Below are 26152 nucleotides of genomic sequence, written 5' to 3'. Positions count from 1 at the left end.
GGGACGGATGGAGTGGTTCGTACGGCCTCCCGAAGATGACATCATTGTCCCAAGATGGCAGACAGGGGTCGACACGAATCAGGTGAGTATAGAGCACTACACTTCTGGGTCTGGGGTGGGTGGGCGGGCGGGTGGGGAACACGGGTAAGGGGGCCATGCACTAACATAACATACATTACAAAGTTGTATAACTTTGTAATGTGTGTCATTTAGTGTATAATTGCCTACCGCTGCACTACCCCTTTAAAGCTGTCAGGCAGGTGTGATATCAGAAAGATATCAGGAAAAAAAGCCATGTCCAGTGTGTTTTTGTGGCTTCCCCTTCCCATATGGGTTGGAAATAAAATGCCTACAAGCAGCACATACAAGACTCTTCATTGGAAATCTTTAATTCACATGACCCATACCAAGACATAACCCTTATATTTCTTTTTAACTCATGTTTGTCCTAGAAATCCTGGATGATAAATCGCTGTGTGTGACCCTGCTGTGTTATGTTACAAGCTCTGGCATCTTAGGAGCCAGGCTCCTCCCACCCACGTGACTGATCACATGACCTGCTGTCAGGTCCTTCAGCTCAAACTGTATGAAGGCTCGGCAGTGAGGCTGGAAGTGAGAGCAGCAGGCTGTCAGCATGGAGCTGATCACCGAGGCGTCTGTGCACTTCTCCCGCTTCTCTATGTTCCCCTACTTTGATGGGGCCCATTACCTGGTGTCAGTGCTGTCAGCCCGGGAGCAGGCAGGTGAGTGCAGGCAGCTGGGGCTGCTGTAATGCACTGTACAGGTGTAGTGTATGGCTGCTGTAATGCACTGTACAGGTGTAGTGTATGGCTGCTGTAATGTACTGTACAGGTGTAGTGTATGGCTGCTGTAATGTACTGTACAGGTGTAGTGTCTGGCAGGGGGTGGATGGCTGCTGTAATGTACTGTACAGGTGCAGTGTCTGGCAGGGGGTGGATGGCTGCTGTAATGTACTGTACAGGTGTAGTGTCTGGCAGGGGGTGGATGGCTGCTGTAATGTACTGTACAGGTGTAGTGTCTGGCAGGGGGTGGATGGCTGCTGTAATGTACTGTACAGGTGTAGTGTCTGGCAGGGGCTGTATGGCTGCTGTAATGTACTGTACAGGTGTAGTGTCTGGCAGGGGGTGGATGGCTGCTGTAATGCACTGTACAGGTGTAGTGTCTGGCAGGGGCTGTATGGCTGCTGTAATGTACTGTACAGGTGTAGTGTCTGGCAGGGGGTGGATGGCTGCTGTAATGCACTGTACAGGTGTAGTGTCTGGCAGGGGCTGTATGGCTGCTGTAATGTACTGTACAGGTGTAGTGTCTGGCAGGGGCTGTATGGCTGCTGTAATGTACTGTACAGGTGTAGTGTCTGGCAAGGGCTGTATGGCTGCTGTAATGTACTGTACAGGTGTAGTGTCTGGCAGGGGGTGGACGGCTGCTGTAATCCACTGTACAGGTGTAGTGTCTGGCAAGGGGTGGATGGCTGCTGTAATGTACTGTACAGGTGCAGTGTCTGGCAGGGGGTGGATGGCTGCTGTAATGTACTGTACAGGTGCAGTGTCTGGCAGGGGGTGGATGGCTGCTGTAATGTACTGTACAGGTGTAGTGTCTGGCAGGGGGTGGACGGCTGCTGTAATCCACTGTACAGGTGTAGTGTCTGGCAAGGGGTGGATGGCTGCTGTAATGTACTGTACAGGTGCAGTGTCTGGCAGGGGGTGGATGGCTGCTGTAATGTACTGTACAGGTGCAGTGTCTGGCAGGGGGTGGATGGCTGCTGTAATGTACTGTACAGGTGTAGTGTCTGGCAGGGGTTGGATGGCTGCTGTAATGTACTGTACAGGTGTAGTGTCTGGCAGGGGGTGGATGGCTGCTGTAATGTACTGTACAGGTGTAGTGTCTGGCAGGGGGTGGAGGGCTGCTGTAATGTACTGTACAGGTGTAGTGTCTGGCAGGGGGTGGATGGCTGCTGTAATGTACTGTACAGGTGTAGTGTCTGGCAGGGGGTGGATGGCTGCTGTAATGTACTGTACAGGTGTAGTGTCTGGCAGGGGGTGGATGGCTGCTGTAATGTACTGTACAGGTGTAGTGTCTGGCAGGGGGTGGATGGCTGCTGTAATGTACTGTACAGGTGTAGTGTCTGGCAGGGGGTGGATGGCTGCTGTAATGTACTGTACAGGTGTAGTGTCTGGCAGGGGGTGGACGGCTGCTGTAATCCACTGTACAGGTGTAGTGTCTGGCAAGGGGTGGATGGCTGCTGTAATGTACTGTACAGGTGCAGTGTCTGGCAGGGGGTGGATGGCTGCTGTAATGTACTGTACAGGTGCAGTGTCTGGCAGGGGGTGGATGGCTGCTGTAATGTACTGTACAGGTGTAGTGTCTGGCAGGGGGTGGATGGCTGCTGTAATGTACTGTACAGGTGTAGTGTCTGGCAGGGGTTGGATGGCTGCTGTAATGTACTGTACAGGTGTAGTGTCTGGCAGGGGGTGGATGGCTGCTGTAATGTACTGTACAGGTGTAGTGTCTGGCAGGGGGTGGATGGCTGCTGTAATGTACTGTACAGGTGTAGTGTCTGGCAGGGGGTGGATGGCTGCTCTAATGTACTGTACAGGTGTAGTGTCTGGCAGGGGGTGGATGGCTGCTGTAATGTACTGTACAGGTGTAGTGTCTGGCAGGGGGTGGATGGCTGCTGTAATGTACTGTACAGGTGTAGTGTCTGGCAGGGGGTGGATGGCTGCTGTAATGTACTGTACAGGTGTAGTGTCTGGCAGGGGGTGGATGGCTGCTGTAATGTACTGTACAGGTGTAGTGTCTGGCAGGGGGTGGATGGCTGCTGTAATGTACTGTACGGGTACAAACACACACACCGTATACGCAGCAGATCTGCAGGTGCAGATTTGATGCTGTGTTCAGTTATTCAGATCTAATCTGCTTGCGTATCGCAGCAGTAAATATGCTGCGTATACGGTGTGTGTGTTTGTACCCTACAGGTGTAGTGTCTGGCAGGGGTGTATGGCTGCTCTAATGTACTGTACAGGTGTAGTTTCTGGCAGGGGGTGGATGGCTGCTGTAATGTACTGTACAGGTGTAGTGTCTGGCAGGGGGTGGATGGCTGCTGTAGTGCACAATAAACATTAGAAAGCAAGCACTTTTGTAAACGACCTGAAATCGTCCACCATAATACCCGATAGTCGTTAGTTCAGATTATTGGTATAATCTAGTATATGAATGATTGTATTACGGAATGAACACTGTGTACATACAGCGAAAGATTTCCAAAGATAATTTTCTGGTTGGCTCAAAAGTTGTGATCAAAGAAATACAGAGAGTTTTTGTTAGTCGTTTGATCGTTACCCGCGGGAAGATTATCGCTTAAATTCAAGAATATAATGATTTTTCACACTATAATCTTTCCATGTAATAGAGCCCTAATACCAAAATAGCACTTTAGTAATAGTGAAAGACATATATTCCTTTTCTTTAACCCCTTGCTAGCTTTAAAGTGACTCTGCACCCACAATCTAACCCCCCCCCCCCCCCAAAACCATCAGCCGCTTTTATTCCAAGATCTGTCCTGGGGTCCGTCCAGCAGGTGATGCAGTTATTGTCCTAACAAACAACTTTTAAACTTGCAGCCCTGTGTCAAATTGGCGTGGCTTAGAGGACCCATGTCCTAGGATTGCAACTCATCTCTGTCCTCCTCCCCACCCTCCTCTTTATTACGAATGCTCTTGGAACAATTTTTCCTATTCATCACCTGTGTGAACACTGCAAATGTCCTGGATGGTTAAGGCACCTGTGCAGTGTTCAGACAGGTGATGAATAGGAAAAATGCTGCCCTGGGGCATTACCAATGATGAGGAGCGCCGGAGGCAATCCTAAGACATGGGTACTGTAGGCCAGGCCAAAGTATCTTCACATAATATGTGACTGGTAACAGGTGTCAAACATTTGATGACAGGACCACACGATGTGACGATAGGGCGTCCCCGGCCTCATACCAAACAGGGTATTTGGGGTATACGAGACATTTCTTTTTACACCATATTCTTTGGCTTTTTGGTGGACCAGTATCTGTGTATCATGGAAACGCATTCCTATGTACACAGCAAACACGGAGCATGTATCAGTGTATACATAACAGCGGGATGGCTTGTGGTTTTGTTGTAGGTAATAATATTTGTAAGAGCAGAACAGAAATCATAGAAACTCTCAGCGACTTCTCCGCACTGTACCTCCAGTTTCACACAAGTAGTTTAGCATTGCATAGTAAGAACCATTGCTACCAGGGAATCATAGCTCTGTGCAAATCTCACTACAGTGTGCCTGACCTGGATAGAGCCCAGGGATTTACAGCGATCCCTGAGCTGTCATTATACCAGAAGACATGAGTGAGAACCTGGGTATATGTAGCATGTGGCTACCACAGCTGTACTCATCATGGAGGGATCATGAGCCTCTCCATATTACCTCTTCCTCTTTATACTTGACAAACAGGTTGTGGACAGTTTTGGAATGTGCATAAGTATTTTTTGCTTTTCAGGTTTCTAAGTGAACATCTGTTTTTTTATGTTGAAATGTGTTAATGTGTTTTTACTGTAGTTTTCTAAAATTGGGGGGGGGGGGGGGGGGGGATGCACATCATGTACACTGCAGGGAGGGGCACATTTGAGTTGGTTAAAATAACAGTATGGGGGACATTTATCTCTTCTTGTGCCGTTGCCCATAGCAACCAATCAGATTACGGCTTATGGATTTCTAAAAGGGCCTAGGAGAAATTAATGCTGGAATCTGGTTACTATGGGCAACTGCGCCACCTTTCTTCCATGCATGATTTTGATAAATCTCCCCCTTTAAGGCTATGTTTACACGTCGTGAGAGACCAGCCGTTCCGTGAACCCGGCCAGGTCACGGAACGACCGGTCTCTGCACAGATCATCCCGGCCGGTACTGTAATACTGGACAGATGATCTTTATGGCTGCAGTGTTCTGATGCGCGCCCGCATCAGAACTCCCCATAGGACACAGTGAAGCAAGTGGCCGGAGCCACTCGCTTCATTGTGTGAACCGACAGGGTTTCCTAGAACATGTCAGTTCTTTGCAGCACCGCACCGGATCTTGGTCGGAGCGTATACTATGTGTATACGCTCCGGCCAGGATCCCATAGAGCAATGGGCTATGTTCCCCTCCGCACAAAGTACGGCCGTTGTTGCCGATGGCAACAACGGCCGTACTTTTACGTAGTGTGAACATAGCCTAAGTCTGGATATAGTTCGTACATTGTCACTAGTAGGCTATGTTCAGGCTATTCAGTGGGCCCGACATCTGTATGCCATATGCTGGCGTATCTCAGGGATGTAGTGCACCCTTAGGCCATGTTCCCACTGTGTGTAACACCGGCAGTTCTGTGACCCGGCCGGTGTTACTGAAGATCGCTCCGGCCGGGATTCCATTCATTCAAATACAATGCAAACAGTAACAACGGCCGCGATTTATGCTAAACATACGTTGTGTGAACATGGCCTTAAAGTGTGAGCCTAGCTTAGATATCATAATACAGTACATGTGGCTTATTTTGAGAAACCGTTTTGCTTAGTCACCTGTTCAGCAATATGTAGCACGCAGCATCATGTTTCATTTCAATGCTAGAATTTAACCTCTGGCTTTCCAAAATGAAGTGGTTCCATGCGGTCTGCATAAATAACTTCTGTGTGAATATGATTCCCCTAACACTGTAGCCTGACAGAAATAGATGTGTGGACTAAATAGATGTGTGTAAACTGAATACAGCATCAAATCTGCACCACAAAATCTGCTGCGGATCCTGCATATGTGAATGCACCCTAAAAGTAAGTATAAGGCTATGTTCACACTGTCTACATGAGGGCCCTTTTTTTTATTGGGTGGGTGTCATATAACAGCCTTTATTTTACAACAATGGCCGTTATTTGCTAGTAAATAATAGCTGTCCAAAAAATGGCTGTCATTTGGATAGTGTGTGAACATAGCCTAAAACATGAATAACCAGTTTAGGCTATTCTTTTTGGCATTACAGTGCTCCTTCATCAGATGTAAAATGTCCAAAAAAGGCCCAGGTGGGTGACATCATCATCATCATCATCATCATCATCATCATCATCATCATCAAATAACAGGGGTCATATAAATGTTAACAAACCTACAGTAGGGACAGAATTATACAAGTGTACAACAGTATATAACTTTTAATCTCCTAGCAGGTCAGTAAGGCTAGATTCACATCAGCGTTTGACCATCCGGCACCATTCCATCTATCTTTTCTGTTTTTAAGTAAGCAAAACGGAAACTGGCAGATCCATTATAATCCCTGTAGGTTTCAATGATATGTTATTGTGCTCCGTTTGACCAAATAGTGCTCCGTTTGCATGCAGTCTGTTCAAGTTCTGTTTTTCTGAATGGACGAAAAAATAGTGTTTTCAGTATTTTTCTTTCTGTTTCAAAAAATGTTCCTTTTTTTTTTTTTTTTTTTTACATTGTAGTCAATGAGGACAGATCTAAACGGAATGTATTTCCGTTCACATCCGTTTGCAAGTAAACAGTTTTCATCATTTTTTTTTCACTGAGCATGCGCAGAAGAAGCAAGAAACCAAAGAAAAAAAATAAACTGATAGAAAAACGGATGCTGACTGATGCAAACTGATGGACAAAAGTCAGTTTTTTTTTTTAAGCCAAAATACAAACGGACCATTAAAAAAAGATGAACATTTTGCAATCAGTTTGCATCAGTCTGCTCGTCCGTTTATGCTCATCCGTTAAATTAATACGGATGGATCCGTTAGTAAAAAAGAAAAACTCTAGTGTGGCCGAGACCTAAGAAGAAAATACCATTATTGCAGCATTCAGCAGGAGACGGTGAACAGCTCTCTTCTGCTTGTTTGTCTGTGCACAGCTTGAAAGTTCACAAGATAAAACAATAGCCAAAGTTTTGACTGACCTAAGTATATCCCATGATCAGCAGAGGGGCCAGTCAGTCAGATCACAGATCTTACTTGGAAGATCCTTGGGAAATATTATCAGTCACTTCATTCATGTTCCTATTACGTTTTCCATTTCTTGATTTATCGGCCTATTCCCTACTAACTGTAATGACCGTGATGTGCTGTCAGTTTACCATCAAAGTGCAAGTCAGGCATGATAACGGCTTCACACTAGTTCTTCTCACATATTGCTCTTTAAAGGGGTTGTCCAGCGAAAATGTTTTTTTCTTTCAAATCAACTGGTTTCAGAAAGTTATATAGATTTGTAATTTTACTTTTATTTAAAAATCTCAAAAATTTTCCATACTAATCAGCTGCTATATGTCCTGTAGGAAATGTTGTTTTCTTTTCCGTCCGAGACAGTGCTCTGCTGCCACCTCTGTCTGACAGGAACTGTCCAGTGTCGTCAAACTGACAAGAAAATATTTCCTGCAGGACATACAGCAGCTGATAAGTATGGGAAGACTGAATATTTTTAAATAGAAGTAAATTACAAATCCATATAACTTTCTGAAACCAGTTGATTTGAAAGAAAAATATTTTGGCTGGATAACCCCTTTAACATTTCCAATGTTTCTATTGATTTTATTGAGCTTTGTGATAACAGGGGCTATGGACCTGCTTTAGTTATTTTTCTGCAGGGTTCTTGTGGACAGAATATGTCTTTCTTTGCCTGCTGCTCACAATTACAGAAATATTCACATTTAGAATTTTCTTCTCATTGCATATATTCTTTAAAATGTGTCACATGCACCCTCTTTAACCCCTTAAGGACGGGGCCCATTTTCGTTTTTGCGTTTTCGGTTTTCCGCCTTGTGTTTAAAAGGCCATAGCACTTGCATTTTTCCACCTAGAAACCCATATGAGCCCTTATTTTTTGCGTCACTAATTGTACTTTGCAAGGACAGGCTGAATTTTTGCATTTGGTACACTACGAAACCAGAAAAAAATTCAAAGTGTGGTGAAATTGAAAAAAAAAGGCATTTCTTTTATTTGGGGGAACTGTGTTTTTACATCATTCGCCCTGGGGTAAAACTGACTTGTTATGCACGTTCCTCAAGTCGTTTACGATTAAAACGATACATAACATGTATAACTTATATTGTATCTGATGGCCTATAAAAAATTCAAACCATTGTTAACAAATGTACGTTCCTTAAAATCACTCCATTCCCAGGCTTATAACGCTTTTTTTCTTGGGTCTATGGGGCTGTGTCAGGTGTCATTTTTTTGCGCCATGATGTGTTCTTTCTATCGGTACCTTGATTGGGCATATAAGACTTTTTTTGATCGCTTTTTATTACATTTTTTCTGGATTTGATGCGACCAAAAATGCACAATTTTGCACATTGGGATTTTTTTGCGCTGACGCCGTTTACCGTGCGAGATCAGGAATGTGATTAATAGTTCGGGCAATTACACACGCGGCGATACCAAACATGGTTTGTTTGTTTATTTATTTGTTTACTTTTATTTAAAACCTGGGAAAAGGGGGGTGATTCTGACTTTTATTAGGGGAGGGGGCTTTTTACTATAAACAACACTTTTTTTTTTTTTTTTACACATATACTAGAAGCCCCCCTAGGGGACTTCTAGTATATATACTTTGATCTCTCATTGAGATCTTTGCTGTATAGATATACAGCAAAGATCAATGAGATAGGCTGCTGCAGCCGGAAACAAACGAGTGCCGAGCCGGGGACGGCGCCATCTTGGATGAGTCCCCGGCCGGCATCAGTGATGGAGATCGCTTCTCCGGGACAACGTCCCGGAGGAGCGATCTCCCCCACTAGACCCCAGGGAAATGTTGCCTCCGGTAATCGGAGACAGCTGTCAACTTTGACAGCTGCCTCCGATTAGCTTATTAGCGGGCACGGCGATCAGACCGTGCCCGCTAATAGCGGCGGTCCCGAGCTACATGCGGCATCCCGGGACCGCGGCGCTTCAAAGGTGCTAATGAGGACATATGAGGTATGGGTACGTCATATGTCCTTAAGAGGTTAAAGGAGTACTCCAGCGGGGGGGGGGGGGCACTTTTTCGCTGGGACCTTCACTCACCTCCCCGGTTCTAGCGGCGGGTCTCGCATCGCGGCGCTCCGGTGCCTGGTTCCCGGCCACTTCCGGGTGTCTGACCCGAGACGTGACATCTCAGGTCCGCTCAGCGGGGCCCGCATCAGACACCCGGAAGCACCGGGCACTGGAGCGCCGCGATGCGGGACCCGCCGCTGCAACCGGGGAGGTGAGTGGACGTCTTTTCCCTCGGCCACCTCCTCCCCGGTCCCAGCAAAAAATTCCCCCCCCCCCCCGCTGGAGTACCCCTTTAAGAACACATAAGGTTGCTGCTGCATAGTATTACATTCCTTGGCCATAGAATTCATTAACTGTGAAGTAAAACTGTCAAGGAAAAATGTTTGCATAGAAAGGTTGTAAGATTTGTACCTCTTTTCTTCTAAAAATAATCTATGATGGGATAAACAGGTGTCCGTATTCATATCGCCAGAATTCCACACTCATAAGTTTGTATCCTGTCACTATTAATTCTTACAGTGATTAATAGAGATGTGATCTGTGTTCTAAACTGGATACACGAGTCATACGCCACCTATTTGGATGCACCACATCCATCTGTGCAAAATTTTACTGAAAAGTCAGCGTTCAGCTCTCCTGGGGAGCAAGGCTACCCCCGATACACAGCAACTTTATTCTGATAGAGCCGCTGTGTGTATGGAGCTGGAGACCTCTTTGCCTTGTACACTTTAAAAGCATCTGTGTGTGGCGGGAGCCAGCGGCATAAGGAGCCTCCAGCTCTTCTACACCTGCACTCTGCGCTACCAGTGTGCGATGGAGGCAGCGTGATAGGTAATCACACTAGCCGCCAGACCTTACTAGAGGATGACAGAGCAGCATCTGCTGAGGACAGCGCAGAAGCCAGGCAGGTGAGTATGAAATACTTTACAGTGGGCACAGTGCATTTTACCACATTAAGGGGTGGATGCAGTACACCATACCTTGTTGGGGGGGGAGAACAATGCATTGTAGATATATCAGTATATGAAGTATATATTAGGAAGGTGCTGTTTAGGCAGTTCCCTTATATACTGCAAGTAATCTAAAACTGCATGCTCAAGCCAAGTCTACTAAACCCTGAGGTTCTTTCTGTGCATAATCGGTGTAAAATCTATTTCACACAAGTATAATACATGCACATTTCTGTACCTATATTACAGCTGCAAACCTGCCCCGACTGCAGGGATGGTCACCTGAACTAACAGCATCATGAAGGCCTTTAGGCTGGAGTCATTTAGTCAGTATTTTATGTTCAAGCATGGGGTGGGTCAACTCTGCGGATCTTTTCATTAGTTTTATAGTGTCAATGTCAGTACTGCAGTTGTTTTTTTTTTTTTTTTTTTTTTTTTTTTTTATACAGATTGTTCTGTACCATTTATAATACTAGTTGGTATTTTCTTCTTTTGTTGTGATTGCAGGAGCTGTTGATGTGGCATCTCGGAGCCCCTTTGCCTCCTGGTTCAGTGCAATGCTGTGCTGCTTTGGTGGTGGCATATTATCCTCTATAATGCTGGCTGAGCCTCCAGCCGCAATCCTTTTAAATAGTACCAACATCATTTATGCAACAGCCGTTTGGTAAGTGCCATCACTTTCCTCAGTGATCCGTGACAATAAAGGGGTTATCCTGCCTAAAGCTTGTTGTCTGTCCTCAGAACAGCCATTGATATTACCATGGCTGCAAGTTTTATTTATGCTTGTGCATACTGTACTCTGCATGGTACTACTGCCTTCAAGTGAACAGGGGACAACACTGTAGTACCTTACACCACTGCTACTATTACAGCATTTTCAAGCATGAACTGTAATGGCCTCTTCAATCAGTTAATTTGGATGTAAATAATGGGGCTTACGTAAAGGAACTATTTTTTGCTAGAGATGGCCTCTGATTCTACCAGAAAAAAACAGAAAACACTTCCCAACCTATAGAAGCAGCTGTTTCTATAGCAGACTCTAAAGGCAGAAAATATATAAAAAAAAGACAAGAACAATGTGCAAAGGTGTTTTGGTTTGCAAGCGTGTGTGTGATTTATCTACTATGCTTAAAAAAGTGCCACAGGAAAAAAAAAAAAAAATAGTGTTGAGCGAGCATGCTTGTCCGAGCTTGGTACTCGTTCGAGTATTAAGGTACTCGAAGGTGCTCGATGCTCGGACAAGCATCTCGCGATACTCGAGAAAAGGGCATCATCCTTTTCCTGCAAGTTTGGGTCCAATTCCTCAGCCAATCAACAATCAACCATACATGTTGATAGCAGCGATTGGTTGGTCAGATCAGATGACCCTGGCATATAAGTATCTGGGGCCGGCGGTGCTCGCCTCACATGCATGCTGGAAGAGAATAGGGACAGAGCCGCTGCTTGTTAGGGAGGGAATTAGCGTTCCTGTAGGCAGGGATACTATAGAAAGAACCCAGCAGCCCTTGTAAGGGTTTAAATTTTTATTTTGTTTGGATTACTCCAGACTGTTGGCTGTGACTTGCAGTGCAGCTACCACAATCTTAGCTGCACACTGTGGTGATCGACTGCTGCCAGAAACAGTGTTAGGAAGGAAATTAGCGTTCCTGTAGGCAGGGATACTAGACAAAGAACCCAACAGCCCTTGTAAGGGCTTAATATGTTTGTTTTGTTTGGAGTACTCCAGGCTACTGGCTGGGACTTGCAGTGCAGCTACCACGATCTTAGCAGCACACTGTGGTGATCGACTGCTGGCAGAAAGGGCACAGCAGGTGGTGCATACAGACCCCAAAGAAGTCCTCAGTACTATTATTTTTTATTTTTTTTTGTGGCTGGTGCTGCTGCTGTTGTACATTGTATTGCTGTGATTTGTAGTACAGCTGCTTAGAACCTCACTGCTCATTGTCCTGTTTAAGAGGTGGTATAGACCATAAAGCACCACTTACACACAGACTACACGACAGCCTCCAAAAACTAGTCTGACCATTATCTGTTGTCATCTGCAGCCAGTCTACAGGGTTGCTTTCTTTTTTAGTGCGGCCATATCCAACCTCACTGCTCATTGTCCTGTGTAACAGGTGGCATACACCATAAAGCACCACTTACACACAGATCGCATGTGCCTTGCCCATCTTGGTCTGGGTCAGCACTATTGTTTTGAGGTTGACCACCAGGCTGTTGCCCAGAATTTGGCGTTATGGTGCGTTTAGGCAGCCTCAGAGGCATCCATGCATGCTGCCCCTGCTGTTTCCTGTCTATTTCCGTGGCGTTTCCGTAATTTTCTGAGGTTGACAGGTTTTCACGCAACCTTCCCTGGGCCGAGCTTGGGTCCCTTGCAAAAATGCTCGAGTTTCTCATTGACTTAAATGGGGTTCGTTACTCGAAACGAGCACTCTAGTATCGGGAGACATTTGTCTCGAGTAACGAGCACCCGAGCATTTTAGTACTCGCTTATCACTAATAAATAAATAATAATAAAAAAAAAAAATAGAATTATCGTTTATCTGATAAATATATAATCATTTCTGCAAAAGACTTCTGACTTCTTGCCTATAGTGTAATTGCAATATGATCGTCACCTTGAGCTAGTGAAGACCTGTCAGAACTCCCTTTATGTTCTTAAGTATTCAGGCTTGTCTTCAGCTATCTGTGTGTTGCTAATCTCTCCTTTAGACGCTTGCATGGGTATGATTTGGTTTTAAACTTAGAATGATAAGTATTTTTATAATGAAGTAAAGCAACTATTGATAAAAAAATGTGATCCCCCTCTATTTGCTGAATGTCCATTCTTCACACCTAGACACTCAGTATGTTTACGAAAATTATGACAGCTGTTCTTTGCCTATTTGTCAGACAACTTACAAACATTCATTTGCATTCTCTGCCATCTGCTGGCCAATTCTTGGTATAGCAGGCTGCATAATATTGATGTTTAGTCCATGTAAGCTTTTGCAAATATTCACTAACTTGGTAGATACCCAATATTTTTGATAAATATAATAGTGTAATTTTTTTTTTTTTTAAAGCTCTTATCAGTCTAATTTAATTTCTTTATTTTGGACACGCTCCTTACAGTCAGTTTTCGTACATGGCCAATTACCATTTCAGGTTATTTTTATAGAGGACAAGTACCAACTGCATGTAAATATCTTTAATAATTTTATCTATGTACAGGTCACCAAGACAACAGTGCTAACCACTTCCCAACATGGTAGCATTATGACAGCAAACCCTCTACCAAAAGGCCCAAATACCATCCTCCTATGTGTTTATAATCTGCAGTCTTGGATTCCTCTTTATACACGTGTTCTGTGTTTCACAGACGTGCCATCCGTGGATACAGTGCTTCACGTATTCAGCTTCGTATTTGTAGATGAAGCCGTGTGTGTATAAGGCCTTAAAAGGGTTGCCAATTTTATAGTAAGATTGTTCAGTGTACAGTATTAGTATGTGTACTCACAGCCCTTACTGACAGCAGCTCCCTGTGTGCCTGCAGCGCTAATATCAGGCTCCCCTCCAGACTGTGCCACCCTGGCCTGTATGATTCTGGCCACATGACTTGCAAATACTAGATGATTAGTTGGGTTTTGTGAACATATACAATAAGCTAAATAGGAATGTGAGATTTTTAGTTGAATCTGTTCTCACCAACATACAGCAGTTATATGTGGACCATATTTTGTGTGGCTTTAATTAGACTGGTGTATCTGTATGCTGGTCATGTGCCTCCAATACCCTTGGCGAATCTCATGCAGCCTTGTGGCAGTCTTGCAAGTGCTTGCAGGTATGAATCATGTTAAATGCGAGGATTTCTCATCCCCTTACCTGTCGTACATTGACAAAAAGTTGGAATTTTTGTGAAAACCAGCTGCCAGCTACAAGGATGATAAAACTAAATGTGAGCAGCCTGGGCATAATCTTTAAAATACATACGACTCATGCTAAGACTAAGGCCCCATTCACACGTCCGTGTCAGTTTTTACTGTCAGGAAATCCTGATCAGGAGGCCTTAAATGTCATCAGAAAAGTATCAGGATTTTCTGACGGTTTCCTGAAGGTAAAAACGGATTACTGTCAGGAAAAACCTTCAGGATTTCCTGATGAGAAGAAAAATAGGACATGTATTTCTGCAAACTGGATGGTCACAGCTTGCAGAATTACAACTCCCATCATCACACGGGGGTGCCGCGAGTGGCCGCGGGGGTACCTGCAGACAAGGATGCGGACGAAGAGGCAGCAGGAGGCTGGGGCAGAGGCGGAAAGTGAGTGGAACTCCGGACGCTTTCCTGATGTGCATCAGGAATGCGTCCGGGGCCCGGGTGCTCCCATAGACTCCTATGGGGGCGTCCGGGCCGGATTTCCGGACGAAAATAGGCCCGGTTCTAAAAAATCCGGTCCTATTTTCCGGAACGGGCACCCTTCCGGAAAATTCCGGAAGGGTGTACGTGTCCAATGAAAGTCTATGATAGGAAATCCGGGTGGTTTTTCCGGACGTGTGAAGGGGGCCTAATACTGCCATGTACTTACAGGTTGGTTTGGAGGTATGCCTATATTTTATTGTAGCTATTATCAAATGGTGGCTTCAGTTTACAGTTGGTGAATCCCATAGCACTTTTTATATGTCTTTTCATGTACAGGCTCTTGAAGAAATCCACACAGCATAATGAATCGGTTATATTGGGGTTAATCCAAGTGTGGCAGAAATCCAACTTGTCCAACTAGTTGCCACCATGGCAAAGTATCGTTCACAACTACATTAAAGGCTCCATTTCAATTTTCTCTCTATGGAAAAAAATGTTTCAGGTGGTACATGACAGACGCCATAATAATTTAGTAGGGTCAGTCTTGCACAGATGTGAATGTAGCCTTAGGCATGAATATAATTTCATACAACACAGCCTACACTAGGTTAGAGTTCTTTCCTTTTGTATAGAACACCAGTTAAGCAATGCATGTTTGGCTCTTTTATGTTTTTATGGTTCTTGTGTAGTTTTATGACTTTTTTTTTTTTTTTTTTGCTTTTATCATTCAGGTACATGGTTTACTACTTTCCTTTAGATCTGTTCTACAGATGCTTTTGTTTCCTACCTCTACGTATTATTGCTGCAGCAATGAAGGAAGTAACCAGAACTTGGAAGATTGTGGCTGGAGTCACGCAAGCCAATAGTCGCTTTAAGGATGCTTTGCTAGTCATGATTGCCAATGGCTGGGCAAAAGGTGATTCATTTCACAAGGCATGTTTTATATATGTTTTGTTTAGAGACAAGCCAGAAACATATTGACAAACAAGAACAGTGGACTTTGCTGTGGACATCCAGCATGGCCTGACAGACTGCACCTGAAGAAAATCACTTGCTTTAATTGCTTTAGTAGAGTTTGTGGGGCACATTTATCAATGTGTGCTTTTTTTTTTTTTTTTTTTTTTTTTTTTTAATAGGCATGTCTAATTTTAATTTTCCCTGGATTTATTAAGAGAGAAGCACGCATCTTTATAAATCTAGCGTAGTGGAGGGTGCTGTGCAGTAGGTGAAAAAGTTTGTCATCTTGGAGCTGGCATAGGTTTTTGCCCTATTTGGTACATTTGCACTCAATTTCGTGCCCCCTCCCTGCCCATATGGCACACAAGGCACAAACTTGAACAAAAGTGCACCATTTTTTATGGGCGGTTCTTATTCAAGTTTGGGCTAGATGCAGACTTTGATAAACGTGCCCCAATTTATTCTTTTTAATAAGGACTGGGGTGTTCCTCATAAGTACCTGTCTTTTTCTGGGTTTATTAAAAAAAAAAATTCTTGACATATGCCATATAAAAATACAATATATTTTTCTACTTTTGCATAGAACAGCAAGAAATTCAGGCTTGGCTATTAAAATCCTTAATCGTGTTCTGAGGATGACTCTCTGGGATCCAGTAGGTGGAACCAGAAAGCAAGCTCCTCCTCCTTACAGTACAGGCTTAAACGGGTGTTCCCAGTGGATATACCATAAACGTCTGGTAGATGGGAGTCCCACCTTTGGTACTTGCATCTATCCTGAGATTGAGGATCCCTCTGCCTCCTTAAGAGGTCCTACCAGTTTTTCTTTCTTTTTCTGTTTTTCTTTTTCTTTTGGGTAGCACATTTTTCTTTTTTTTCTCTTTTGTTTGTGCTCTCTTACACTCATAGAATACACGCAAAGAAAACAGAGTTGCAGGTCACTAAACAATGAGTTTGATAAGCTGAGCACAGTCCACCCAGCACTGAATTATTTAAGAGGGCTGCCCCCTATTGCAAGAGATAGAAAGAAGTTACTCATTGTTTACTGAACTTCAACTCTGTGTGACAGATGAAATCACGTGAGAACCTTCGTTCTCCTTCTATTTGAATGAGGGACAAAATAAAAAAAATATACTTACAAAAGAACAAAATGTTAAAAAATAGTTCATTCAAGGGCAACGCCAGTGATTTTTTTTTTTCCCTTTCAAATCAGCAGGTATCAGAAAGTGTCAGAAATTTGTAATTTACTTCTATTAAAAAATCTCAAGTCTTCCAGTACCTATCAGCTGCTGAATGTCCTATATATCTATATCTATATATCTATATCTATATATCTACAGCAGCTGATAAGTACTGGAAAACTTGATATTTTTTGATATACGTAAATCACAAGTTTCTGACACCAGTTGATTTGAAATTTTTTTTTTTTCGCTGGAGTTGTCCTTTTAAGTCATCTCTTTCATAATACAGTGGTACCTCTGTTCTCCAACCTAATTGTTTCCGGAAGGAAGTTTGAGAACCGAGCAGTTTGAGAACCGAGCAGTGTCTTCTCATAGGAAATAATGTAAATTACCTACAGAACCGATATATTACATTGAAAAGTGCCCAGTTTAATCCCTACAGTACAGAACAGAACAGCACTATACTGTACAGGACATTATACACAAGAAACATTCAACAAAACCAGCAATTATTGTACAGTAGTCACCAACTCCTCACTCATCCTTTACTGAATAGTCCCCCCCCCCCCCATCCCAGCACTGTAACAGATGGGAGATGGTGCACTGCCTGTACTACTACTGTACTGTATATGCACTCAGCGGTCTTATACAGTACAGTACTGTATGTGAAGCCTCACCAGTGCTAAACTTACCACATACACCCCACCGTGCACACTTGCAAAAACGTTCAGATACCGAGTACTTCAAGACTGGGTGCCCAAAAAGTGTTTGAGAACCAAAGCAAACTTTTCTTGAAAATACTGTTTTGAGTTCCAAGCAGTTTGAGAACTGAGGTACCACTGTATATCTTTATAGAAGATGGAGCTTCATGTTTCTAAAATTGAGCATCTAATCAAATTTTGTCTTTAGAAGACACTTAGCACTTCATGTTGTGGTGTTACTGTGTTCAGTGTGTAGAGTTGAGCTCTTAACTATTCTTTTATGCTTTAGAGCAGACAGAATTTTACCATGAACGTGTACAGTATAGTATGTATCTTCACAGGGGCTTTGGAACCCTTAATCAGAACAATTGAGCTCAGTCTAATATAAATAAATTGTCCCATCCACCGTTGCAGAGCTAAACGATTGACATAAATGGGAGCTGCACTGCAGTAACCTGGTGCCACCACTGCATACAATGTACAGAGCCAAGAATTCCAGCCCCAGTACATTTTAGTTAGCACTCTGTTGGTCAGCTGGTTGGTGAGGATGCTGGATATGAGAACAAGAGATGAGAGATGATGAATCTACAGTATTAATGAAGTCCTTGGCTACACTGGCCAATGGCTTGTCAATCGATTGCCTTGAGTCAGCTGCCTTGTGTCAGGAACTGTCCAGAGCAGTAATAAATCTCCTTAGTAAACCTTTCCTGCTCTGGACAGTTCCTGACACGTACAGAGGTGGCAGAAGAGAGCACTGTGACAGACTGCATTGGGAAAGAATACAACACTTTTTGCAGGACATACAGCAGCTATGTACTGGATGAGCTTTTAAATAGTTGACTTTAGAAATTTGTAAAACTTTCTGGCACCAGTTGACCTTAAAAACTATTTTTTATTCAGGATAATTTTTATGATGTGGTCCTGAAGACAACCAAATTGAATATTCTAAACTGCTTACTCTTTTTATTATCTAATCAAAAGATAAATATATACTAAAATAAGTCTTATTCTATAATTTGTTTTTGAGCTTGCTTACTGATCTGTCTTGTCTCCAGCTGCTGGAGGTGGCCTGATCTCCAACTTTGAACAACTTGTGAGAGGTGTCTGGCGACCTGAAAGCAATGAGCTTCTGAAGATGTCCTAGTATGTTACTTCCTGTTTTCACTCTCCTGAAAATCTAAAACCACTGTAAATGTGTTCAGGACAGAATAATAGTGTAACATTTCTTTAGTCCTTGCCTAATGCTTTAAATATCAAAATAGTGACCTTGGAGTTGACCAATTTGTAGGATATTGTGATTAAAAATAAAGATTAGTGTACAGAATACAATCAAACTGTTTCCTCTGATTGTAGTAGTAGTAAAAATTCCCTAAATCTATTACAAGATCTTGATCCCAACATTACATTTCCATGACACACAAACCACCTTCATTGTCTTCTTGATATTGTTATCTGTCCATAAAAGACATAAGAACTAATGGTTAATTCTCTTAACTGTTAGGGCTTATTCACACGTCCTGTAAATTACGGGCCCTGTGGACGAGGATGGACTATAATGGACTGTTTCCCCACCCGGCATGATGTGTCAATATCGTGCCGGGAGCGGGGAAACTCTTTGAATCTCTGTGGCACTGTAGTGACATGGCCGTAATTCATGGGATGTGTGAATAAGCACAAAGAGAATATGTTCATAAACTGCTAAAATTTAGTGGATGGCTGCTAAAAAATTACTTATAATTACAGTGGTTGTTTTGAAATGACTGAATTACCATTAAATGACGGCCATCCACTATTTTTCAACAGTGTGTGAACATAGCCTTCCCGTGTTGTCACTCCACTCCTGGTTTTGGTTTGCAAAATACTGAGCAAAAATATTGTGATTGAACATAGCCTTATAGCGAACCCATCACTAGGTGAAAGTAATGAAACTAGGAGGCTCACTAAATGTCTGCTGCCTCCTGGACTTCACTGATGCCTTTATCCTGTTCCTAGTCCACCCTCCAAACCTCCCCCCCTCCTCTTTTTAAATTGGGTCCCCGCACCTAATATGCAAAAGATCAAGATGCAATCACTGACTAGGGGCTATCACAACCTGCGACCAATGAGCATCACAAGCTGGTTTCCAGACTGCACTCAGCAACACTGTACAGTCAGAAAACCTGCTTGTGACAGTGATTGGTCAGAGTCACAGTTTGTGTGTAGTGAAGTCGGAGGCTATATACAACCTCCTGCTATCGGGAGTTAAATGGCAGGCATCTGGGTTTGGATAAATGTTGCTGAATCTGAACTTTCTGCAAGTTTGCTCAACACTCGTGTGTTAACTTGCAGTGAATTCCTGGTGTTCACAACCCGATGGCTAGGCAGCAATTCATTTAATCTCTGGAATGGGGCAGAGTGTGTGGCTAGGATCATAATAGTTAGACTTCTGGTTTTCTTACTTTCACCTAGTGACAGGTCATCTTTAAAGGGGTTGTCCAGCGAAAATCTTTTTCTTTGAAATCATCTCTGGCCGAGACAGGGACTCTCTTGAGAAGAAAAGGCTTTCTATGGTAATCCCAATAGAAAACCTCTTCTGCTCTGAACAGTTCCTGTCTCAGCCAGAGATGTCAGCAGAGAGCACTGTGTCACACTGAAAATAAAGTAACATTTCCTGCATGACATACAGCAGCTAATAAGTATGGGAAGACACAAGGGCAAAACAAAGAAGTAAATACTCAGCCCTTAGCCCTTATTACACGAGGTGATCAGCTGGAGGAAGTGAGCGCTGACCAGATGCTCTTTGTTACCCGTTTGCTGCCAGCGCTTTTACATGTGCTGACAGCTAACGGGTAAGTCGGGGGAGGGTTACGTGGGGAGCTGCGGGAGGGCTCCCCAGCTTATCTTTAGATTGGGGGGCCCATAGGAGGTAGTGGTGGTCTGCTGCCGCTGCTCCTATTACACTGAACGACAGCAGCAGACTGTCGTGCATGTCGGCTGATCCTTGCCTTTTATTACAGAAAGTGATTATTGGCCGATAATCGCTTTGTGTAATAGGGCCTTAAGGCTGCATTCACACGTTCCGGGAAGTTGTCCGTGCGCACGGACAATTTTACAGCCCATTGCTTTCTATGGGGCTATTCAGATGTACCGTGATTTCACGGATCCGTGATCCGTTCCGTCAGAAAATACGACATGTCATTACTCGGAACGGATGCACGGAAAGGATTCCCCATAGAAATCAATGAGATCAGTGTTTTTCACGGATGTACACGGATGTGACATCCGTGTTCATCCGTGAAAAACACGGATGTGATGTAATTAATGTCATTTAAAATGCTGTAAGACAGATCCGTGAAAAAAACGGACACTGATACAAAACGGATGCAAAACGGACTGTTTTGCACGGATCACGGAGGTAGCTGCCGGACCACAATCACGGATCGGGAAAATCACTGAACGTGTGAATGCAGCCTTAGACTTAGTAACAGTTTTAAGCCTAATATCCTAAATCTTTATCTATTTTTTCCTTCTGGCATTTATAGATTTAATTTCACCTTAGTGGGCCGTTTCTTTTGTTGGTCTTTGGCCTATGGCCTATAAACTGTGGCGCTATTTCTTTGTGAGATCCAGTATCAGTAGTTTTTCCTGCTTGTTTTTGGATTCCAAGTATTAAGTCTTTTATCATTTTCTTCTACTTAATGTGAAAAATAATACGTTATATATTTCCTTTTCATTTGTTGAGGTATGTTTCCTAATGCCAGAATGCAGAGATCGTTGTGTGTGATGCATTTGCTATGTAGTAAAGAAAAGTTTGCCAGGAGTTGTATATATCCTCCTCCTCCTCCTCTCTTTTGCTGTACTCAGGGGAGCGTTAATGCAGAAGTCCAGGCTGGGTGACCTTTGCTGGTGGGGATGTAAGTAGTAACATGCTCTCACATCCCACTCTCCAGCACTGGTGCCGGTATCCTGCAGTTCCGGTCCTGGACGCTTCTGGAAGTAACGAACCAGGCCCACTCAACCAGTCGGCGGCCGTAACGTGGCCTCACCTCAGACCCAGAAGCATCCGAGATCGGGGAACTGGAGCTGCGGGATAACTGCACTAGCACTGGAGCGGGGGACGTAACAGCACTCTGCCAAAAATCACCCCAGCCTGGACTTCTCCTTTAAGTTTACAGCCACTATAAACATAAAATGTAGAAATATATCTGGTTTTATAATTTGTATGTTAATCTATAATGTTCTTTCTTTTTTCTTTTCATCTTTATTCACAGCCCTGTAAAAATTAGTTTGCTTGGATCAGTTTTATTCACACTGCAACATATTGAGCTACTGCCTATTGAAAGACACCACCTCATGTTTATTTATACCATGTTTCTTATTATAACAAAGGTAAGTTTATACCGTGTATATTAAAATCTCCTGATCTTGGGACTCACGTTTTCATGTGAAAATTTCAGAAATCTGGAAATGTATTTACTCTACTACATATTGTTGCAAGGGAAATGAGGATTGCTATTAGACCACTATTAATGCCATGAATGAAAAAGAAAAAGAGAACCCTTTCACTACTGCAACATCTCATGTTCATACATTTGAGACGTCTGCCAACATACCACTTTTAGAGTTCTGGTTTTATGCCAGAAGCTTGGATACAGGCTTTACCTTCAAAGGGAATCTCCAGTAACTCGTAGCTGTCAGTATCAACCTACTGAGGATCGTGATCTGCATCAGTTCTAAAGTGGCTTCTTGGTTACTAAGAATAAGACATTTCCTCAGTGCCCAAAGTTTTCATGTTAATGCAACTTAACATCTTTGTTTTATGTAAGTGGAATTGTAATGGATTTTAGGCATTGGTGTTATTTTGTATACTTTTGTTTCACATTTAACATTAAACTCCCTGTTACCGAATAATTTGGGTTTTTGTGGATAGGATACCCGATACAGATTTTTTTTTTGTATACATGTAATGTATTTGTTTCTAATTTAGATTTTAGGCAAAACTTTAATTATTGCGTGTTTTGCAGTGTTAATGCTTTAATATTTTGAACCTTGATTTTTGAAATTTTAACGTGTCAGCATATATCTGAATGCTGGTACGTTATTGTGCCATTATGACACAGCCTGCAACTAGGGCAAAACTTTGTGTGCCGAAGGCTGTCTGGGGTTTTTCATTCCAGCCCTGTACTTGGTCCTATAACATGCTCTTTGACACTATGTAAAGCAGTCTTGGACTAGACTTTAAAGGGGTTGGCCACTCTATAGTAAAAGTATTCAATATACAGTATTAGTACGTATACTCGCTGACAGCAGCTCCCTGTGTACCTCATAGAGCTAAAATAACACTCCCCTCCTCCTGGCTGTGCTGCCCTGCTCTGTGCTGAGTCTGTCTATAAGATGGCTGACATGGAGGAGCATGTTACCATACCCTACCCCCAGTGTCTACCACTGAGCCTGTATGTGCCTGTGGAGGACACTGGGGGAGGGGCAAGGTCACATTCTCCTCCATGTCCGCCATGTAATGGACAAAATCACCATAGAGCAGTGCAGCACAGCCTGGAGGAGGGGAGTGTTATTTTAGCTCTATGAGGTAATACTAATACTGTACACTGACCTAAGTGGCCAACCCTTTAAAAGAGCTTTCGGAGCCCTGACCACCCAGTGACAAGGTGGCAAGGCACTGCAAGGTTTGTTATTGCTTTATATAGCTGATTATATTTGAACTTGACTCTTGAGCTTTATAAAGAGAAAAAAAAAAGAAGTTGTCAGACAGTAGTGTACTAGGTAGGCATGCCCAGCCACTTTGCCATTCAAACAGGAGACGCAGGACCTCTATATGTGTAATTTGTGGTTTGGGTCCTAATGGTATGGCAATCAGACACTTCTCCATGCCGTTATTGGTGGGAAAACGCTTTAAAGAGTCACTGTCGTATTTTTTTTTTTGCAGAAATCAATAGTCCAGGCGATTTTAAGAAACTTTGTAATTGGGTTTATTAGCCAAATCTGCCATTATCTGCATGTAAAAAGCCTTTTCCCAGGTCCCCCCCTCCTTCCTCTTTTTCATCCACTCTGAAAAATCTGAAAATTGTGACTTGTTGCAGGAGACGTACCCTGTCTGCTCTAGGGAGAGGGGAGGGGGGAGGAGGAAGGAGGGAGTTAGCCGGCAGCAGAAAGCAGATAACAGAGGATTACAGGCACGGAGCTGGGTGACAGCTGTAATCCGAGCTCAGACTGGTCACTGGTGACTGTCCAAGAAGATAACGGGTGAGGGATTTGTAGATTAACTCTTTGTTGTCCTGTTTTGGTCTTTTCTTTAGCTCTCTCCATAGGAGAACAATGAAGACAGGGGGGAGAGCTTCAAACAGCTTTTTCATGATAAAAATGCATTTTTCTGATAATAAACCCAATTACAAAGTTTCTTAAAATCGCCTGGACTATTGATTTCTGCAAAAACTATTGATTTCTGCAAAAAAAAATTTCACGACAGTGACACTTTAAGTTAGAATTGAAAGTAGGTATTGAAAACCAGGCAATCCATTAAAGAAGAATTACTTACAAATAATAATTCAAATTCAGAATGCTCTATGGTTTGCTTAACATACCATGTGTTGTATTTTTAGGTAAGAATGATGCTGATAGGTTCCGCAATCTCTCCATTCCAACCAGCAGAAGAAATACTTGGTCGCTTGTTGTTTGGGTTGAAACAAGCGCCTAAAATTAAAGATAAGGATACAGCAAAAGATAAAGATGAGTCCAAGGATAAAGAGAATCCTTCCAAAGAGGAAGCTGGAGCAAGCAGTTCAGAACCCAGTGAATCTACAAGGAAGAGGAACACTAAAAAGAGTGAATGAACCTATGATATTACAGGTTTACTGCCACAGTTAAACATGAACTATGACTTTTCTTTGAAATAGTCAGTGTGATAAAGTCAATACAGGGTTATAAATCTAATATACAATGCAGTTCTACTGTATTTTTCTGATGTTACTTGAACTGTCTGCATTAACACATTGCTGTACTGTTATATAAATTTGAATGTCGCACAGACCTCAGAAATTTACATCAGTCGGGATTTCAGTGCTGGAACCCTCTCTTATTGTTAGATCCCTGTCTCTTTCCACTGCAGGAAACATGCTTCATAATAAGTCTAGAGAGGCTGTATTGTGCTATGCCAGACAGAGCCCTGAGCTGAGGAGTGAAGTGCGCTGCTGTGCACTTCACTTAGCTATATCTACAGATATGAGGGGTTTTAGTGCTGAGACCTCAACAGATCTAAAACTTTTGACAGGTCTGTGTAACTTCAAAGGTTTATTTAAAGATGTACTCCAGCAAAAAAAAAAAAAAAATTAAATCAGCTGGTGCCAGAAATCTGTAATTTATTCCTAAGTCTTCCAGTAATTATCAGCTGCTGTATGTCCTGCAGGAAGTGGTGTATTATTTACAGTCTGGGGAGCAGGAAAGGTTTTCTATGGGGATTTTCTACTGCTCTGGACAGTTCCTGTCACAGGCAGAGGTGGCAGCAGAAAGCATTGTCAGACTGGAAAGAATATACCACCTCATGCAGGACCTACAGCAGCTGATAAGTACTGGAAGACTGGAGATTTTTTTTAAAAGCAGTAAATTGCATATCTCTGGCACTTTCTGACACCAGTTGATTTGAAAAACAAAAATGGCTGGAGTACCCCTTTGAATTACTGTAATGCTTTAAAGCAACCCTGTACCCACGATCTGCCCCCCCCCCCCTCAAACCGCTTGTAACTTTGAATAGCTGTTTTTAATCCAAGATCTGTCCTGGCGTCCGTTTGACAGGTGATGTAGTTATTGTCCTAAAAAACAACTTTTTAACTTGCATCCCTGTGTCAAATTGGCGTGGCCTAGAGTTTCTGTGCCCTAGGCTTGCACTGCCCCTCCGTCCTCCTCCCCACCCTCTTCACCTTCAGGAATGCTTCAGACAGCATTTCTCCTATTCATCACTTGTCAGAAAACTGCACAGGTGCCTTAATGATCCAACACATGTGCAGTGTTCACACGGGTGATGAATAGGAGAAATCCTGCCTGGGGTCATTCCTAATGGGGAAGAGGGTGGGGAGGAGGAGGGAGGAGCGGTGCAAGCCTAGGGCATAGACACTGTAGGCCACGCCAATTTGACACAGGGCTACAAGTTTAAAAGTTGTTTTTTAGGACATTAACTGCATCACCTGCCGAACGGACCCCAGGACAGGTCTTAGATTAAAAACAGCTATTCAAAGGTACAAGTGGTTTGGGGGCGTCAGATTGTGGGTACAGAGTCGCTTTAAGTTCACTTTTAGTTTGAATTGATAGAACTTAGCTATGCTGGTCATTTAGGCCTTTGTATGTGAACATACCAACTTATTTGTACTGATAACACCTTCAGCTTATGTAGCCTATGAATTAAAAGGACAAATCCAGTGAACCAGCTAAAATTGGCCTAAACCTGGTTCGGTTCGGGCTCGTACGAACCCAAACTCTCGGAAATGATTCCCGCTGTCTGCCCGCTCCGTGGAGAGGGTGGATACAGCGGGAGGACCGCCTAGAAAACTGGAATACAGCCATAGCCATAGGCTGTATCCCAGTTTTCCAGGCGGTCCTCCTGCTGTATCCACCCGCTGCACTGAGCGGGTAGACAGCGGGAATCTGATGCCGAGAGTTCAGGTTCATACGAACCCGAACCTCGGCAGGTTCGGACCATCCCTAGAACCAGCATTTACTCAACGGTCACAGTCACCACTAAAATGCTGCTTATCAAAGCCTAGATATTTTAAATGGGTATTCCAGGGGGGGGGGAATCATATCAACTGGTACCAGAAAGTTAACTTCCTTTAAGGCCCTACAGCAGCTAACAGTTGATTTTAAAAATAGTATTTTTTCCCCCTTCTGGAGTACCAATTTAAAGGACCACTCCTCTTTAATTGCTCTCCTTTTATTAGCTACCTGAAGTAGTCATTAAGAAAACCAGCCTGATTTTAGTTGCTAGTGACTCAT

General features: G+C 43.2%; 1 protein-coding gene across 2 annotated transcripts; it reads left to right on the top strand.

Moving 5' to 3' along the window:
- Window positions 1-24912, top strand: TMEM38B (transmembrane protein 38B). Of its 2 annotated transcripts, none has more exons than XM_069964300.1 (6): window positions 1-82; window positions 10505-10661; window positions 15069-15253; window positions 18229-18316; window positions 21424-21541; window positions 23770-24912. In XM_069964300.1, the coding sequence occupies exons 1-6, from the start codon at window positions 55-57 to the stop codon at window positions 23998-24000; spliced, it is 807 nt and encodes a 268-aa protein (XP_069820401.1). In that variant the 5' UTR covers window positions 1-54; the 3' UTR covers window positions 24001-24912. The 2 variants fall into 2 exon arrangements, with proteins under 2 accessions (XP_069820401.1, XP_069820400.1); XM_069964299.1 differs by lacking the exon at window positions 1-82 and adding an exon at window positions 566-743.
- Window positions 24913-26152: the final 1240 nt, after the last annotated feature.

The sequence above is a fragment of the Dendropsophus ebraccatus genome, chromosome 3, assembly GCF_027789765.1.
Source record: "Dendropsophus ebraccatus isolate aDenEbr1 chromosome 3, aDenEbr1.pat, whole genome shotgun sequence".
NCBI lineage: Eukaryota > Metazoa > Chordata > Amphibia > Anura > Hylidae > Dendropsophus > Dendropsophus ebraccatus.
The sequence above is the reverse complement of the archived record's forward strand: the minus strand, read 5'-3'. Positions and strand labels throughout refer to the sequence as shown.

What these genes read in the sequence shown, in the direction of transcription:
- TMEM38B (XM_069964299.1), top strand. Translation starts at nt 635, where the DNA reads ATGGAGCTGATCACCGAGGCGTCTGTGCACTTCTCCCGCTTCTCTATG. An exon ending in TGCCAATGGCTGGGCAAAAG is followed by an intron (nt 15,254 to 18,228) that starts GTGATTCATTTC and finishes TCTTGTCTCCAG; the next exon opens with CTGCTGGAGGTGGCCTGATC. An exon ending in GAGCTTCTGAAGATGTCCTA is followed by an intron (nt 18,317 to 21,423) that starts GTATGTTACTTC and finishes CTTTATTCACAG; the next exon opens with CCCTGTAAAAATTAGTTTGC.